At 38.1% G+C, this 18,471-nt stretch overlaps 1 protein-coding gene across 1 annotated transcript in view; it reads left to right on the top strand.

Moving 5' to 3' along the window:
- Positions 1-7,115, top strand: part of PTPN21 (protein tyrosine phosphatase non-receptor type 21) — a 64,124-nt gene extending 57,009 nt beyond the window's left edge. The window contains exons 15-19 of the mRNA XM_059914779.1: positions 349-570; positions 3,284-3,412; positions 3,597-3,831; positions 4,274-4,434; positions 4,661-7,115. Coding sequence (XP_059770762.1) covers positions 349-570; positions 3,284-3,412; positions 3,597-3,831; positions 4,274-4,434; positions 4,661-4,789 — 876 coding nt within the window. The 3' untranslated portion in view covers positions 4,790-7,115. The remainder of the gene's footprint in view (positions 1-348; positions 571-3,283; positions 3,413-3,596; positions 3,832-4,273; positions 4,435-4,660) is intronic.
- The last annotated feature ends 11,356 nt before the right edge of the window (positions 7,116-18,471 follow it).

The raw sequence follows: 18,471 nt of genomic DNA, 5'->3' as shown, positions 1-18,471 counted from the left end.
ATAGAGGTTGGAATTGATTATCCTACTTTAGGATTTACTGTTCTCCAGGAGAATTTTCCATTCTTAGGGGGGGTCACATAATTGACTATAGATTTAGAGAAGATGAATTCAATGAATTGCTTTAGGCCAAGTTTACACAGAACTTTGCATCATGTTTCTCACCAATAAGATTATTTCATTTGTTCTTTTGTTGTTTTGACTTGTTAAATTTAACTTTGGTTTCATCTAGAATTTTCAATATTAGATAACACTGGACTTGAAGCAGAAAACAAGATTTCAAGTGTACGGTCAAAATGCAGCTGTGGCATGGGACTGTATTCATATTATTCCTCACTTTCTATTTTTCAGTGTAAAATTCTGGAACAGCGGTTAGAACAAGGAATGGTATTCACAGAATATGAAAGAATTCTTAAAAAACGGCTAGTTGATGGGGAGTGCTCAACAGCACGACTCCCTGAAAATGCAGAAAGAAATCGGTTCCAAGATGTTCTTCCCTATGACGATGCCAGAGTGGAACTGGTCCCAACCAAAGAAAACAATACCGGTTACATCAACGCGTCACATATCAAGGTGAGGGGAATGTTTAGAGTGATATACAGGATGTGAAGTTTCCAGTTAAATTACGAGAATGGTAAGAATTGTATTCATGTCTATTTTCTAAAAACATCCTAGTTTTGAACCGTTGGGACAAACTGTACTATAAGTTGGGAAATCCATACACCAAGGCTGGACACACAGTGTTTGCTCCCTCCATGTGTTGAATCCCTCTGCGCCCAGCATTGTTACCAGGACCCCGGGACCACTCATTTGTCTGACTTGAGAACTTTGTGCTTCTAAATCTGAAGACCTCTTTATAGCTCATAAATTCTCTCAAGAGCAGCTGAATTGCTAGTTTTTCCTAATCACATACCTACATGCATTTTTATGTAAAAGAAGTGTCTGGTGTTTACCAAAGCTTTCCTTATGGTGGTGCCATCTGTACTCTTTGCATACCCTCTTAGTCATTTTTTTTTTTTTTAAGATTGTTACAAGTTTAAGTACTTCCGTGCCTCCAGCCTTTCTAACATTCTCCCAGTTTTAAATTTATTAATTTATTTATTTTTATTTTTTAGGCCACGTCGGGTCTTAGTTGCGGCACGAGGGATCTTCACTGAGGCATGTGGGATCTTTTGTTGTGGTGCACCGGCTCTTCATTGCGGCGCGTGGGCTTCTCTCTAGTTGTGGCGTGCGGGTTTTCTCTTCTCTAGTTGTGGCGCGCAAGCTCCAGGGCGTGTGGGCTCTGTAGTTGTGGCGCGTGGGCTTAGTTGCCCTGCAGCATGTGGGATCTTAGTTCCCCGACCAGGGATCAAGCCCGCGTCCCCTGCATTGGAAGGCGGATTCTTTACCACTGGACAACCAGGGAAGTCCCTCTTAATCATTTATTTTCTTTTGTAGCCATTAAATATTTTATAAGAACAATTTTTTTTAATTAATTAATTTATTTTTGGCTGTGTTGGGTCCTCGTTGCTGCACGCAGGCTTTTCTCTAGTTGCGGCGAGCAGGGGCTACTCTTCGTTGCGGTGCGCGGGCTTCTCACTGCGGTGGCTTCTCTTGTTGCGGAGCAAAGGCTCTAGGCGTGCGGGCTACAGTAGTTGTGGCACGTGGGCTCTAGAGCACAGGCTCAGTAGTTGTGGCGCATGGGCTTAGTTGCTCCGCAGCATATGGGATCTTCCTGGACCAGGGATCAAACCCATGTCCCCTGCATTGGCAGGCAGATTCTTAACCACTGCACCACCAGGGAGGTCCCCCTTTTAATCATTTTTAAACATCATTTTGTTCTTAAGCAGTGCTGCTTTTTCCCTGGAAACAGTATAATGCCATTTAACTGGGGTAACGTTACACCCATTAAAATGGAAAAAGTGATGATTCACAACAGGAAGGTGAAAAAAGCCAGATGCTCTGTCTTCTCCATGCTGGCTGGAGAGTCAGTTCGTTGTTTTGGGAAGAAGAAATTTCCTTATAGTGAGTGAATGAGTAAGTGTCTATGGGCAGGTGTTATTTTCCTTCTTTCCCACATTTTATTTAGTTTGCAAGTGATGTTTGATGAGAGCCGTTTCATACTTAAGACTTTCTAGAGGCCCAGCAGTCTGCCTGTGAAAGCCAGTACCCTTGATGGTCTTTGGGAATTTGTGCACAAGCTTTTTAAACATGGACATAAGTTATTTAAAAACTGAGCATCTCTTTGGAATAGCTTAGCCAGTCTCCCGTGACTGGGTGGATGAGGGTTGAATAACATTGTGGTTCTGTGGTGGTATTTCAGAATCTTCAGAGACAGCCCGAAGAACAGTGGAAAGAGTCTGACTTCAGAATTCATGGATCGACCACTTAGCAGTGTGGGACCTCGTTGTACTTATCTCTGAATAAGGAAGTGCTGACCTCTCCCCATTATGCTCCCCATCAGATCCTTCCTCCCTGGTTCTTGTTCGCTGTGGTGCCCGGTGCCCCCCACCACAGGCCCAGTGGGAGGATGGGGGTGTGACTCAGGCTGCAGCCTTAAATGGGGGCATGAGTGGAAGGGTGCGTGGCCCAGGGTTTACACTCGGGGCACTCAGAAAGCGGTTATGGCTGTCACTCAGCAGTGGGGGAGCCGAGATTTAACCCAGATTTCCTGACTACAAATCCTGTAATTATTATATTAGACTGTTTTCAAAGAGGTTAAATCCTAAGTGGAAATTTAGTATAGAGGGTAATCCTGACTCAGAAGTTCAGAGGTGAACTCCTTATGTAGGAAGACTTTTTTCCCCTAGAAATTTGATGTTTAACTTAGGTTTTGACTTAATTGCTAGTACTTGATCCAGTGTGTGTAGTACTTCACGAGGGAAAATTGTGTTTGAAATTTGGGATATGATGACGTTGATATTATTTTTATGAGAAGAACCTAACAGCAGCAATAACAGTCATTTATTAAGAACCTATCATGTGCAGGGCACCATACATATTGGCTTGCTTAATCCTGACAACATGAGGGTAGGGAATATTTTTATTGTATAGATGAAAATTGAGATTTGGAGAGCTTAAGGAAATTGCCCTAGGTCACATAGGTATTATGTGAATTCAGAGCACATATGTTTATAAAGATATCAGTAATGGAAATGGCACTAATAAGGAAAAAGAATAAGATACAAGTCTTTCATTATTCTGCTGAATATTTCAGTTTGCTTTTTTCATATTACCATGAACAAATGTATACACATGTATTATACACATACATATTAATTTTTTTTAAAACCTTTTCTAATTTCAGGTCTCTGTCAGTGGAATTGAATGGGATTATATTGCCACTCAGGGACCATTACAAAATACCTGTCAGGACTTTTGGCAGATGGTGTGGGAACAGGGAATTGCAATTATAGCAATGGTGACAGCAGAAGAGGTAAGTACTCATTTCCCTTAATTGATTTTCTCAGCCTCAGAAAAACAGTTAATGTTGATCATGTGTAATCTTGACTTTTAGAGAAAAGGGCAGGGTAAGGTTGCAGTTCTGAGTTTCAGACATACTGTCTGTGAGGGGCATCCTTTGCTGGCTCTTGTGTTTTAACTGCACTTGTCTCTAACAGGAGGGTGGAAGGGAGAAGAGCTTTAGGTATTGGCCACGCCTTGGTTCCAGGCACAACACTGTCACCTATGGAAGGTTTAAGGTCACCACCCGGTTCCGCACAGACTCTGGCTGCTACGCCACCACGGGCTTGAAGATGAAGCACCTTCTCACGGGACAGGAGAGGACGGTGTGGCATCTCCAGTACACAGACTGGCCTGAGCATGGCTGTCCAGAGGACCTCAAGGGGTTTTTATGTAAGTATCTTCATTCCCAACACGGCCTTTGCCAGAGCTGTTAAATCCACCACAGAGAGGAAGACTTAAGTTCCTGAAACATTTCCTTTATTTCCTTTATGTTGTCCCATGTAAGCTGTGGGCTCGTTTTAAAATGAAAATTTCAAGTGTTTAGGGGAGGCTTAACAGAAGAGGTTTTAAAGCATAATTTGGTAATGAGTAGAATGCCATTACTGACTCCTAGAGAGTTTCTCCTTTTCATTTTGTAGATGAGAAAACGGAAGCCCAGGAGGAGTCAGGGGACTTGCCCAAGATCACACTGTCAGTTAATAGTTGGGGTTGGTTAATTGGCACCTGGTGCTCTGTATCTGGAGTTTTCTCAATCAGTGGAGATGATCTGAAAATTGTCAATTTGATAGGCCTTAATCCCTTTGTATTTTTCTGTTTCATTGATATTTCACAGCATACCTTGAAGAGATCCAGTCTGTCCGACGCCATACAAATAGTGCAAGTGAACCAAAAAGCCCCAACCCTCCGTTACTGGTCCACTGCAGTGCCGGCGTGGGACGGACTGGCGTCGTTATTTTGTCAGAGATCATGATTGCCTGTCTGGAACACAACGAGGTGCTTATTTCCTCTGCTGATGAGGGAAGAGGTGGGCTGGGCACAAGGCCAGGGAAGAGAGGGACCTAGTGACCTGACAGCTCTTTCTGAACAAATGTCCTCGGGGATTCCCTATTGAAGATGCTAAGGTAGAAAAGAGCCTGTCTGCTTGAAGCCAGATTTCTGCCAGGACGCTCGCTCCCCGCCCAGGGTGTGCGTTACTTCATCACTGCTTCTCTCAATCTAGGTGCTGGACATCCCACGGGTGCTGGACATGCTGAGGCAACAGAGAATGATGATGGTGCAGACGCTCTGCCAGTACACGTTCGTATACCGAGTTCTCATTCAGTTCCTGAAAAGCTCAAGGCTCATATAAGCTCCCACAACTTCCTACGGGGACCCGATCATGTGAAGCGTTTACAGCGGAAAAAAATAGTGCTTGCGGAACTCATGCTCTCTACTCCACTCGATGCACGCGGAGCGCTACATCAGGACGTAAGTGACGGGCTGAATGATGGCACATGGAAGGAAGTATGCAGAGCACAAGGCTGAAGAGGGGGTTTAACCTGGGAAAGATGCCGAAGAGGAAGGACTTGGTTCTGAGGGCGTTGCCCTGCTCCGATCTGTCCGATTTGCAGTACTTGCACACATTTGGAGATTGTATTTTCTAGATAATTCTCTATTTCGCTGAAGCTACGCTGGGCAATTCTGGCAATCACTAAGGCGTATAGGTTTCTATCTTAAACTAGTTTTTGATAATGGAATTTTCTGTTATGACTAAAATATTTGGGGTTTTCTTATTAAGAAACTGAACTTTCCATGGGGATGATCCACAGATGTGAGTAGTTCCTATATAACTTTGTATTTAAAACTACGTTATTATCTTTTGTTATTTTTAAAAAATCTTGGGTACTTAACAATGTAGTTACCAAACCCCAAACTACAAGAAGAATCTAAAAGTGTTATTTTGAAACACAGAAAACATTTTAATATTCAGAAAGTTTTTTATCCTAAAAATTCTATATATTTGTACCTTCTGTATTTTCCAAACAAGAGTTCAGCTCATTAAGGTACTGAGATGAGTCAGTTAATGTAAGTTAAAGTTGGGAATGAAGGCACATTATTTAAAACGTATGAAAATAATCAGATTCACTATTTTTTTTTTCAGTATTATTCACAAACCCAAATGAGTTTGATTTTATTGGTTGAAAATGAAGTGAAAAACAGTTGCATAAGATGGTTTTAAGCACTTTTTTTTGTTGAAAACAATAAATCTGAGTTTTTAATATATGTGTTGCTTTATAGGTGAAGCAGTAACAACGGACATATTGAAAGTGTTTTGGAAGAGATCAGGAATAAGAGTTTGTAGGATGACTAGGACAAGAGTAATTGCAGTGTAAATGCAAGATGGTAAATTCAAGCTGCCTTTGTCTTTACAAAAAATGCAGTGTTATCTATACTCAGACTGAGATGCTGGGATGGAGAGTGGGGGGCTTGGGAAGAGTCTGGGGGCTGACCCCCCGAGGAAGGTGTCCCCAGGAAGTTCAGGGCCCATCACTGGCAGTGACTCGCTCTGTTCTTCCACCTGTACCTCTCTTCTTTTTTTAACAAATCAGGTTTATATTATGATTAAAAGAAGCCTTGAAGAAGCTTTATTTTCTTTTGGTTGAAAGAAGGGAAGTGTTAGTAATAGTCTTACCTCATCTCCCAAAACCGCAGCCCGGACTTGCGGGGCCCCCAGAGATGACTGTGGTGTTCAAGATGTACCGGAACTTTGGCTCCTTAATCCTCTCACTTCACACCTGAGGTCAACTTTAGCTCCGCTCCCCCCAATCCCATTTAGGCCCATCCCAGGGGCCTGGTCGCAGTGGGAGCTGAGGAGGTAAGGAAGGACGAACTGGTCCGTTTAGCTGAGGAGCCGTCTCTTTCTTCCTTCTTGAGGATGCGTCTCCAAAACATAGAGCTTCTGAAATGTCAAATCCAGGATTATTTCCCCAAATTACAATATCCTAGGGATAGTTCTGATTCCCGTGTTAACTCCTAAAGCAGTTTAACTCATTATTGTCACCGCTAAGTGTGTGTCGTTAGCTGTAAGGCAGGATTTCCTTTATACAGTGTGTATATCTGCCGAACTCTGACCCAGAAACCAACCACTTGAGAGGAAAATTCAGACGATATTAATGAAAATGAATATTGAAAGTGGGCATGTTTCTCACTTGGGAACAAAGAACTGATTTTAAATCTAAAATTTTGTTTAAAGAACAATAGACCCAAGTGCAAATATTCAGGAAGAGCTCCCCAGGAGAATGGAATAAGTTTTTTATTGTAATATTTCCCATCTCCACACCATGTAGAGGACAGGAGTGTTTCTGATGCTTTTTTTCTTCCATGGTACGTTTTTTAAAAAATGCTTTTCTGTCAGGTTTAAACATTTTGAAGTGTCCCATTGACAAGAACATACTGTAAAACAAAATCTAAAGAGTAATATATGGTATGTTTGTGTTCCTGTTGTAATAATTTGATTATAAGAAAATTACTTATGAGGGCTAGATTACGCTGTATAAACGTCACTCTTAAAACTCGCATGTTTGACGTAGCTTCTAAGACCCATGTAATTTTTTGTGTCCCTTTTGAATTTTTAAACTTTTAATTAACAGTCAGTGAATATGAAAGTATTTCTGAATAAAAATAAATCTACATTACTAGACTTTGAAGTAATGTGATGTTCAAGAGCAAACTGTAGAACACTGAGGTTTCCGTAGGCTCACCACGTCTGAGCTGAGGATATTCTGTCTGCCAAATTTACACAGTGCTTCCGTATTTTAGTGTCTTTTAGTTCGTTGATATTCTTAATTTCATATCAAAATTACCAAAATATACATTTTCACAAAAAGTAGGTTATAAACCAGTGTTTTCCACTGATCATTGTTGGCACCTCTGGCATCAGTTTTCCTGATTAGTGGACTCTTTTGATAAAATACTCTAGTTGGTAATTTTGAACACAGGAAGTATTCATTTTACAGTATCATTTGAAATGTTAATTGCCATCATTATTACATATATGCTTCTGGAACATCTACTGTGAAACATTCAGAAAACCCTAGAATTTAGCCTTTAAAAAACATTTTGGCAGGATTAAAACAGAAGCTGTGCTTCCTTAGAAATGCCCAGAAAGACCAAGGTCTAGGCAGAAACCCAGAGGAGGAGTGTAGGACGGAGTGATGACAGCATGACATGGCCAACTTTTTTGTGAAGCTTTCATCATGAGAAGAGACATCATTTCAAATGGGTTGATAAGTTAATGTTCACAATATTAAGAAAATATAAATGTCCATATTATACATAATATGAAACTTTACATGTATTAAAATATAAAGAATTACTGTTTATTATAAATCATTTAAAAAATCAGATATTTTAAAGGAATTCTTTTAGATGTAAATTTAGGGAATTTGCTTTCCATCAGGATTTCATGTGGAATAAGCTAAACCATCTCTTTCCAGTTTAAAGTTTGTTAAAATAATCTAAATTGGAGGGGGCTCTATTTTTGAACTGAGGGATAGACATTTCAAAAATAGAGGACTAGATACTTTAGGAATTTGCCTGGGAAAACAATTCTCAAAAGAACATGAGTTTTTCAAATTCCTGAGATAAGGGCTCCATTTACCCTAAGTAGCTATAATTACTTATAAAAAATGAGGAAAAATCAGAAAGTCTGGTTGTTTAAGGTTTGCATGTGTTAGGGGTGGGTGCATAGAGGATTTCAGAACACATTTGAAGGGGTCCTTGGGTTGTTAAAGTGGCATAGTTTTCTATATAGTTCAGGTAGTTCCCAAATAAGAATTAATGCTCTAAAAGGTCAGATATATGTTAAATTATTGAGAGTATTGTTTACAAGGGGAAATATTGCTATAAGTGGGTATCAACTTTCTTGGTTTGCCCCCCCAAAGCTTATTTCACCCACAGGGGCTCTGAAAGGTAGACAGTGGTGGCCACCTCCCCGTCATCCGTACTCTAAGAAAAATACACAGCAGCTTTCCTCCCTGCCGCACCCTGCTGGTGAGAGCACAAAGCATTCTCTCTGGGTCTGCCGAGCAGTGGGGACAGGGCCTCAGCAAGCAACTGGAGTCAGATTGATCAGTGTTCCATGAAAGAATTCCACATAACGTTCATGTCCCATCATTTGCCCCAGAAACCTGAGTGGCACAGGAAGAGTAAGGAACAGCATGGGATACATGATGAAGATGAGCAGAGCTGCTGCCTCTGAGCCCGCCTGTGAGGCGGGGCGGGGTGAAGGAGGATGAGTTGGCAATACCTCCCCGTACCTTTCCTGTTTCCGCTTACGTATCTACCTTTGGATTGTCACTGGCCTGAAATGGGAAGTAGAAGATGGGCCTGGATCAAGAAGGAAGTATAAGGTCTGCAGCACCCAGCTGAGGAAGCAGCAGTTCCAAGGCAAATATTCCCATGTAAAGAGTGTCTCTAGGTCACATGTATATGATTAGGGCCTGGCTGCACATCATATTTCCAAAATGTTTAAATTAAAATACTTAGTTTTAACAAAACTAGAGTAAACCTGAACTTTGTCTAATATGTTGCTGGGTTAAGAAAGAGGTAGTAACCATATACTTATTTTAAATTATCCTTTAATATTATAAATAAGTATAAATGAGTGATAAGAAAGGAGTAATTGTTTGAACTACCTGTAGAACTAACAGTTTGGCTAACATACTGTTCCAAATTTTTGAAAATTACTTATTAGGTAGATATTTTGATCATTATTCCTTCCATTAAATATGACTGTGGTGTGTCATATAAAAGGACCATTTAAAATCTTGAAGATGCTTTGGCTTTGAATCTATAATGTAGGGTACCCATACTGCCTATAGCAGTACATGATTCCAGTGTAATAAATCTGCAGTTTTAAACTGAACTGGTAGGGGGTTTTTAAACTGTGCATAAAGACCAGTACTTTATTTTGGTTGTCACTACTGACATTTTAAGTGCGCCTGTGTAGTTTAAATTCACGCTCTAAAAGCTTGGTGAAGAAAAGATGTACAGTATTCACTCTTAGGAGGAGGTCTGTGCTACCAAAGAAATTCAGAAGGTTGGATTATCTGGGTTAGCCGGAACATGAATCTGTCGATCCTCATTTTTGGGGGTAGGTTGATGAGACTAGTACAGATTTAATGGTAACTGGCTTTGCACTTCCACCTGCTCATTTATCAGCTGAGGGAAACTGAACAAGTAAATGGGAAATATAAGTTCAGTTACTCATTTTTCATAAGAGTGCAAGTATCGCAGGTCAGACTGCTATCATAAATGCTGAGACTGTCCAAACATTTTTTTCCAGAAATTTATTAGAAATCACATGAAATGAATGGACCATTGAAAGAGACAAATCTTTTGTTACTTACTTTATAGTAATGTTTATTGAAATGCAATTTAATCTTAGAGTTAAGTGTCCTAAAAGGATCTAATGGTTTTGTAGTTTTACTGGAATAATACCACACTGGTTCAGTCTAACAAATAACCTGATAAAAAGTAAATAATTCTCCAGAGGTGACAAACTTATTTCCAGACAGATTTAATAAAAACAAAATTAAAAGTAATACAAAATCTTAAGCCCACAAAACAAAAAGGTGAAATAAAAAAACAGAAGGAAAAAAATGCTATAATTTGTGACAACTTTTAGATTGGTAGTGCTCTAGCAGGTTTTATTTGCATAGTTTGGTTTTGTGACCCAATAGAGGAGTTGAAGTAGTTATTGTACAGGGATGATTTTTAATGTTTTTGAAGATTTTCTGTTAGTATCAGTTTAGACTCTCCATATTAGATTCTTTTTCATTTCTATATTAAAAGTAAGCAGCTTAATTTCTTGTTGTAGAATTGAGCTATTACACAGTTATCAGTGTATTCAATTTCTAAACAACACATTGAAAATACGGAGAAAAATAAAAACATTTTTAGAAATATTAAGCCTTAAAAAAACTTGGTTGCACAGTAAAGCTTACTCAAAAGATTGGCGTTGGGCCATTAGAATATATTTTTGGTTTTTACTGTATTCTCGAGTAATTTTCTACATTAAAATATAAAACAGTTAGTCTTTATCATGCAACTGTGAAATATTTTCCTATAAAAACACTTTAATGTTTCACTCTATTGTGCTTAAAAGAGGGAGATATTTTGAATTCTAATGATGCTATTTAGTTCAGATGAAGAATTACACTGCAACAGAACATAAATTTGTTGTATATTTCTTTGTTAAAAACTGAAGCAATCCAAGCCCTACCCATAGTAAATCTAGCAAAGCATAGTTTAAAAATGAATATCTAGATAACAAGTCTATTTAAATAAAAATTCCAACAGTAGTTAATGTGACTTAGTAGTCCTAAGAAACTTAAAAATTTGGAGAAAATTTTTATGAAATACATTTCCTCAGAAAGTTGCCCTATAATTCAAACAATGCACTGGGAATTCTACCTTTTTGAAATCAGGTTGTATACATAGTTGTCTAGTATTTTCTAGTTTAAAAAGCAATTTTATGTGCTACTGATCAATAATGTAAAAATGTATAATCAGAAGAGCTTAAATCTTCTAAACTGTCATTGGTTTGTAAAAGTGTGTACATTTAATGGGCAAAAAAGTTTGAATGAATGTAATATATGTGAAATGAATATATTATAGTCTATTTTTGCCATAAAAATAAATATTGAAGCAAGATATGATTTGTGTGTGAATAGTTCACTTAAAGCTTTTTTTGTTTGTTTGTTTGTTTTGTTTTATAATTTTAGATCTGATCACAAAGAGGCATATAATTAGTCCCATTTCCCCTGTGGGTTATTTTAAATTATGTTCCAGACAATAGATGTTTCTTTTAGTAGTTGTCAGTCTGTCATCACACATCTCCACCATCATCAATCACTTATGAGTTAGAATGCATCTTATCAAAACAGCCAACTTCATTAATCAGGACATTTGTGGAACAATTAATATATTTGAAGAATAAATATTTATGTACTTCCCAGCAGGTTGACAGAGCTCCTCACACCATCATCCCTGTAGTGGAAATTACTGTTATTAGTTGAATGTCCACTTCATTTATTAGTGGGGTTGTTTCTGGACCAGCAGCATTGGAAACTTGTTAAAATGCAGATTCTTGAAGTACATCCCAGGTCTGAAAATTCTGAATCAGAAGCTATGGGCATGGGACCCAGATCTGCCTTAACAAGGTCTCCAGATGTTTCTGATGTACATTAAAGTGGGAAAACTACTGCTTTAGTTATTAAAAAGCCGTAGATGTTCAATATAGACCACAACTTGGGATTCATTACATAGCCAGGCTACAATTAATAGGCACTAAGTTTTATTTAGGCAATTTTTATTACGTTAATGATATTTACAATTGTGGTAGACTGATGGGCCCCCGAAGGTGTCCATGTTCTATTCCCATGAAGTTGTGAATGTTATCTTACATGGCAAAAGGGACTCTGCAGATGTGGTTAAATCAAGGTTCTTGAGATGAGATTGTCCTGGATTATCCATGTGGGCCCAGAGTAACCACAGGGTCTTTCTACAAGGGAGGCAGGAGGGTCACATTGAGCAGCGATGTGATGACAGAAGCAGAGGTGAGAGAGATTTAAGGATGCCAAACGGCTGGGCTTGATGATGGAGGAAGGGGCCACAAGTGAAGAAATGCAGGCAGCCTCTAAAAACTGGAAAAGGTAAGAAACATTCTCCCCTAGAGCCTCCAAGAAGAATGCAGCCCTGGCAACATCTTGATTTTATGACTTCTGGCTTCCAGAACTGTAAGTTGGTAAATACGGGGTTTTTATTTCAAGCCACTAAGTTTGTGAAACTTGTTAGAGCAGCAATAGAAAACTAATAAAAGAGTATAAACTTCCTTGCAGGAAAAATGAAGGTCAACTCACCTTTTTAAAATATTTTTTTAATTTTTATTTTTTAAATTGAGGTAAACTTGACTTACAATATCGTATGTTTCAGGTGTACAACAGTGATTCACAGTTTTTAAAGGTTATACCCCATTTGTAGTTATTAGAAAATACTGGCTATATTCTCTGTGCTGTACAATATATCCTTATTGCTTATCTATTTAATTTTTTTACTTATTTTTAAAATTATTTATTTATTTGGCTGCGTTGGGTCTTCGTTGCTGCACGTGGGCTTTCTCTAGTTGTGGCGAGCAGGAGCTATTCTTCATTGTGGTGCGTGGGCTTCTCACTGTGGTGGCTTCTCTTGTTGTGGAGCATGGGCTCTAGGTGCGCAGGCTTCAGTAGTTGTGGCTCGCGGGCTCTAGAGCGAAGGCTCAGTAGTTGTGGCGCACAAGCTTAGTTGCTCCATGACATGTGGGATCTTCCTGGACCAGGGCTCGAACCCATGTCCCCTGCATTGGCAGGCAGATTCTTAACCACTGCACCACCAGGGAAGTCCCTGCTTATCTATTTTATACCTAGTAGTTTGTACCTCTTAATCCCCTGTACCTCTTTTGCCCCTCCCCTTTCCCTCTCCCCACTGGTAACCACTTGTTTGTTCTCTATGTCTGTTTCTGTTTCTTTTTTGTTATATTTACTAGTTTGTTGTATTTTTTGATTCCACATATAAGTGATATTATACAGTATTGGTCTTTCTCTGATTTATTTCACTAAGCACCTAAAACCCTCCAAATCCATCCATGTTGTTGCAGATGGGAAATTTTCATTCTTTTTTACGGCTGAGTAGTATTCCGTTGTGTGTATATACCACATCTTCTTTATCCATTCTTCTGTCGATGGACACTTAGGTTTCTTCCATAACTTGGCTATTGTAAGTAATGCTGCTATGAACATTGGAGTGCCTGTATCTTTGCAAATTAGTGTTTCATTTTCTTCCAGCACATAGCCAGCATTGGAATTGCTGGGTCATATGGTAGTTCTGTTTTTAATTTTTGAGGACCCTCCATACTGTTTTCCACAGTGGCTGCACCAATTTACATTCCCACCAACAGTGTAGGAGGGTTCCCTTTTCTCCACATTCTCACCAGCATTTCTTATTTGTGGTCTTTTTGATGATAGCCATTCTGACAGATGTGAAGTGGTATCTCATTGTGGTTTTGATTTGCATATCTCAGATGATAAACGATGTTGAGCATCTTTTCATGTGCCTGTTGGCCATCTGAATGTCTTCTTTGGAGAAATGTCTATTCAGGTCTTCTGCCCATTTTTTAGTCAAGTTGTTTGGTTTTTTGATGTTGAGTTATATGAGCTATTTATATATTTTGGATATTAACCCCTTATCAGTCATGTCATTGGCAAATATTTTCTCCTATTCAGTAGGTTGCCTTTTTGTTTTCTTGGTGGTTTCCTTTGCTGTGCAAAAGCTTTTAAGTTTAATTAGGTGCCATTTGTTTATTTTTGCTTTTGTTTCCTTTGCCTTAGGAGATTGATCCAAAAAAATATTGCTACAATTTATGCCAAAGAATATTGTGCCTATGTTCTCTTCTAGGGGTTTTATCGTTCAGGGTCTTAAATTTATGTCTTTAATCCATTTTGAGTTCATTTTTGTATATGGTATTAGAAAATGTTCTAACTTCATTCTTTCACATGTAGCTGTCCAGTTTTTCCAGCACCATTTATTGAAGAGACTGTCTTTTTTCCAATATATATTGTTGCCATCTTTGTCGTAGATTAATTGACTATAAGTGTGTGGGTTTATTTCTGGGTGCTCCATTCTGTTCCATTGATCTATGTATCTGTTTTGTGCCAGTACCATACAGTTTATGTTAAAAAATTTTTTCTGAAGTATAGTTGCTCTACAATATTACATGAGTTACGGTTGTACTATATAGTGATTCACAATTTTTAAAGGTTATGCTCTGTTTATACTTATTATAACATATTGGCTGTATTTCCTGTGTTGTACAATATATCCTTGTAGCTTGTTTTATACCTAAGTACCATACTGTTTTGATTACTTTAGCTTTGTAGTGTAGTCTGAAGTCAGGGAGCATGATTCCTCCAGCTCTGTTCTTCTTTCTAAGGATTTTTTGGGGCTGTTTATGGTCTTTTGTGTTTCCATACAGATTTTAAAATTATTTGTTCTAGTTCTGTGGAAAATACCATTGGTATTTTGATAGGGATTGCATTGAATCTGTAGATTGCCTTGGGTAGCATGGTCGTTTTAACAATATTAATTCTTCCAATCCATGAACACGGTATATCTTTCCATCTGTTTGTGTTGTCTTCAATTTCTTTCATCAGTGTCTTATAGTTTTTGGAGTATGGGTCTTTTGCTTCTTTATGTAGGTTTATTCCTAGCTAGGCATTTTATTCTTTTTGATGTGGTTGTAATTGTGATTGTTTCCATAATTTCTCTAATAGTTCATTGTTAGTGTATAGAAATTCAGCAGATTTCTGTATATTAGTTTTGTATCCTACAACTTTAGTGGGTTCATTGATGAGCTCTAGTAGGTTTTTGGTTGTGTCTTTAGGGTTTTCTATGCGTAGTATCATGTCCTTTGCAAACAGTGACAATTTTACTTCTTCCTTTCCAATTTGGATTCCTTTCTTTTTTTTTTTTAATCTGTTTGCTGTAGCTAGAACTTCCAATACTATGTTGAATAAAAGTGGCCAAAGTGGGCATCCTTGTCTTGTTCTTGGTCTTAGAGGAAATGCTTTCAGCTTTTCACCATTCAGCATGATGCTAGATGTGTGCTTATCTTATATGGCCTTTATTATGTTGCAGTATGTTCCTTCTATACCTGTTGGGTATGATGTTAGCTGTGGCCTTGTCATATATGGTCTTTGTTAGGTTGAGGTATGTTGTTCCCTTTATACTCTGTTCAGTTTTTTTTTTTTAATCATAAATAGATGTTGAATTTGACAAAAGCTTTTTCTGCATCTATCAAGATGATCATATAATTTTTTAAAAATAAATTTATTTATTTATTTATTTTTGGCTGCTTTGGGTCTTCGTTGCTGCGTGCAGGTTTTCTCTAGTTGTGGTGAGCGGGCTTCTCATTGTGGTGCTTGTTGCAGAGCACGGGCTCTAGGTGCACGGGCTTCAGTAGTTGTGGCACGCAATCTCCGTAGTTGGGGCTCGCGGGCTCTAGAGTGCAGGTTCAATAGTTGTGGTGCCCAGGCTTAGTTGCTCTGTGGCATGTGGGATCTTCCCAGACCAGGGCTTGAACCCGTGTCTCCTGCATTGGCAGGTGGATTCTTAACCACTACGCCACCAGGGAAGCCCGATGATCATATGATTTTTATTCTTCAGTATGTTAATGTGGTGTATCACATTGATAGATTTGTGGATATTGAACCAGCATACATCCCTGAGATAAATCTCACTTGATCATGGTGTATTATCATTTTAACGTGATGTTGGGTTTGGTTTGCCAGTATTTTGTTGAGGATTTTTGCATCTATGTTCATCAGTGATATTGGCCTGTAATTTTTGTGTGTGTGTCTGATATCTTTGTCCTTTTTGGTATCAGGGTAATGCTAGCCTCATAGAATGAATTCAGAAGCATTCCTTCTTCTGCAATTTTTTGGGAATAGTTTGAGAAAGATAGTTGTTACCTTTTCTCTAAGTGTTTGGTAGAATTCACTTGTGAAGCCATCTGGTCCTGGACTTCTGTTTGTTGAGAGTTATTTTCATTACTGATTCAATTTCATTACTGGTAATTGGTCTGTTCAAATTTTCTATTTGTTCCTGGTTCAGTCTTGGGAGATTGTATATTTCTAGGAATTTGTTCATTTCTTCTAGTTTGTCCATTTTATTGGCATATAGTTATTTGTAGTAACCTCTTATGATCTTTGTATTTCTCTGGTGTCAGTTTTAACTTCTTTTTCATTTCTAATTTTATTGATTGGGCTCCCTTTTTTTTTCTTGAGCTTTGTTAAAGGTTTATCAATTTTGTTTTTCTTTTCAAAGAACCAGCTCTTCATTTCATTGATGTTCTCCATTTTTTTTAGTCTCTCTTTCATTTATTTCTGCTCTGATCTTTATGATTTCTTTCCTTCTACTAACTTTGGATTTTGTTTGCTTTTCTTTTTCTTTTACACTGAAGGACTTACTCCTTCAGTGTAAGGTTAGGTTGTTTATTTGATATTTTTGTTTCCTGAAGTAAGTTTGGGTTGCTATAAACTTTCTTCTTCGAACTGCTTTTGCTGTGTCACATAGATTTTGGATCATAGTGTTTTCGTTTTCATTTGTCTTCAGGTATTTTTTGATTTCCTCAGTGATCTATTGGTTGTTTAGTAGCATATTGTTTAGCCACCATGTGTTTGTATTTTTGCAGTTTTTTTCTTGTAGTTGATTTCCTGTCTCATAGCATTGTGGTTGGAAAAGATGCTTGATATGATTTCTATTTTCTTAAATTTACTGAGGCTTGCTTTGTGGCCTAGCATATGATCTAGCCTGGAGAATGTTTCATGTGCATTTGAAAAGAATGTGTATTCTGCTTTTTTTAAAAAAATTTATTTATTTATTTATTTATTTATTTATTTAGGCTGTGTTGGGTCTTAGTTGCGGCACATGGGACCTTTCATTGTGGCGCATGGTCTCTTCATTGCAGTGTGCGGGCTTCTCTCTAGTTTTGGTGTGCCGGCTCTAGAGTGCGTGGGCTCAGTAGCTGTGGCGCGTGGGCTTAGTTGTCCTGCGGCATGTGGGATCTTAGTTCCTCAACCAGGGATCGAACTTATGTCCCTTGCATTGGAAGGTGGATTCTTAACCATTGGACAACCAGGGAAGTCCCCTGTATTCTGCTGCTTTTGGATGGGATGTTCTATATATATATTATGTCTGTCTGGTTTATTGTGTTAAGGCCAGTGTTTTCCTATTGATTTTCAATGTAAGTGAAAATTGATGTAAGTGGATTGTTAAAGTTCCCTACTAGTATTGTGTTACTGTCCATTTCTTCCTTTATGTTTGTTAATACTTGCTTTATGTATGTAGGTGCTCCTATGTTGGGTGCATATATATTTACAATTGTTATATCTTCTTCTTGTATTGATCCTTTGATTGTTATGTAATGTTTTTGTCTCTTCTAACAGTCTTTGTTTTAAAGTCTATTTTGTCTGATATAAGTATTGCTACCCTGGTTTTATTTTGATTTCCATTTGCATGGAATACCTTTTTCCATCCTCTTACTTTCAGTCTGTGTGTGTCTTTAGATTTGAAGTAAGTCTCTGTAGGCAGCATATGTATGGGTCTTGTTTTTGTATCCATCCAGGCACTCTATGTCTTTTGATTGGAGCATTTAGTCCATTGACATTTAAAGGAATTATTGATACATATGTTTTTATTGCCATCTTGTTAATTGTTTTGGGGTTGTTTTTGTGTTTGTTTTTTGTTCCTTTCTTCTTTTGTTCTCTTCTCTTGTGATTTGAATATTTCTAGTGTTGTGTTTGAATTCTTTTCTCTTTTTTGGGTGTATATCTATTATAAATTTTTGGTTTGTGGTTACCATAAGGTTTATATATATCAATCTATGTATACATATGATTGTTTTAAGTTGCTGATCTCAATTTCTTTTTTTTTTTTTAACATCTTTATTGGAGTATAATTGCTTTACAATGGTGTGTTAGTTTCTGCTTTATAACAAAGTGAATCAGCTATACATATACATATATCCGCATATCTCTTCCCTCTTGCGTCTCCCTCCCTCCCACCCTCCCTATCCCACCCCTCTAGGTGGTCACAAAGCACCGAGCTGATCTCCCTGTGCTATGCGGCTGCTTCCAACTAGCTATTGGTTTTACATTTGGTAGTGTATATATGTACATGCCACTCTCTCACTTTGTCCCAGCTTACCCTTCCCCCTCCCTGTGCTCAATTTCAAATGCATTTTAACAACACTGCATTTGTATGCTCGTTCCCACATGATTACCGTTTTTGATATCATATTTTACATTTAATTGTTTTGTGTATCCCCAATGGCTTATTGTGACTATAGAAGATTTTACTACTTTTGTTGTTTAACCTTCCTACTAGCTTTGTGTGTAGATGATTTACTACCTTTACTGTATGTTTGCCTTTACCAATGAGTTTTTTGGTTCCATA

This window comes from Balaenoptera ricei, chromosome 2 (genome assembly GCF_028023285.1).
Source record: "Balaenoptera ricei isolate mBalRic1 chromosome 2, mBalRic1.hap2, whole genome shotgun sequence".
Classification (NCBI taxonomy): domain Eukaryota; kingdom Metazoa; phylum Chordata; class Mammalia; order Artiodactyla; family Balaenopteridae; genus Balaenoptera; species Balaenoptera ricei.
The sequence above is the reverse complement of the archived record's forward strand: the minus strand, read 5'-3'. Positions and strand labels throughout refer to the sequence as shown.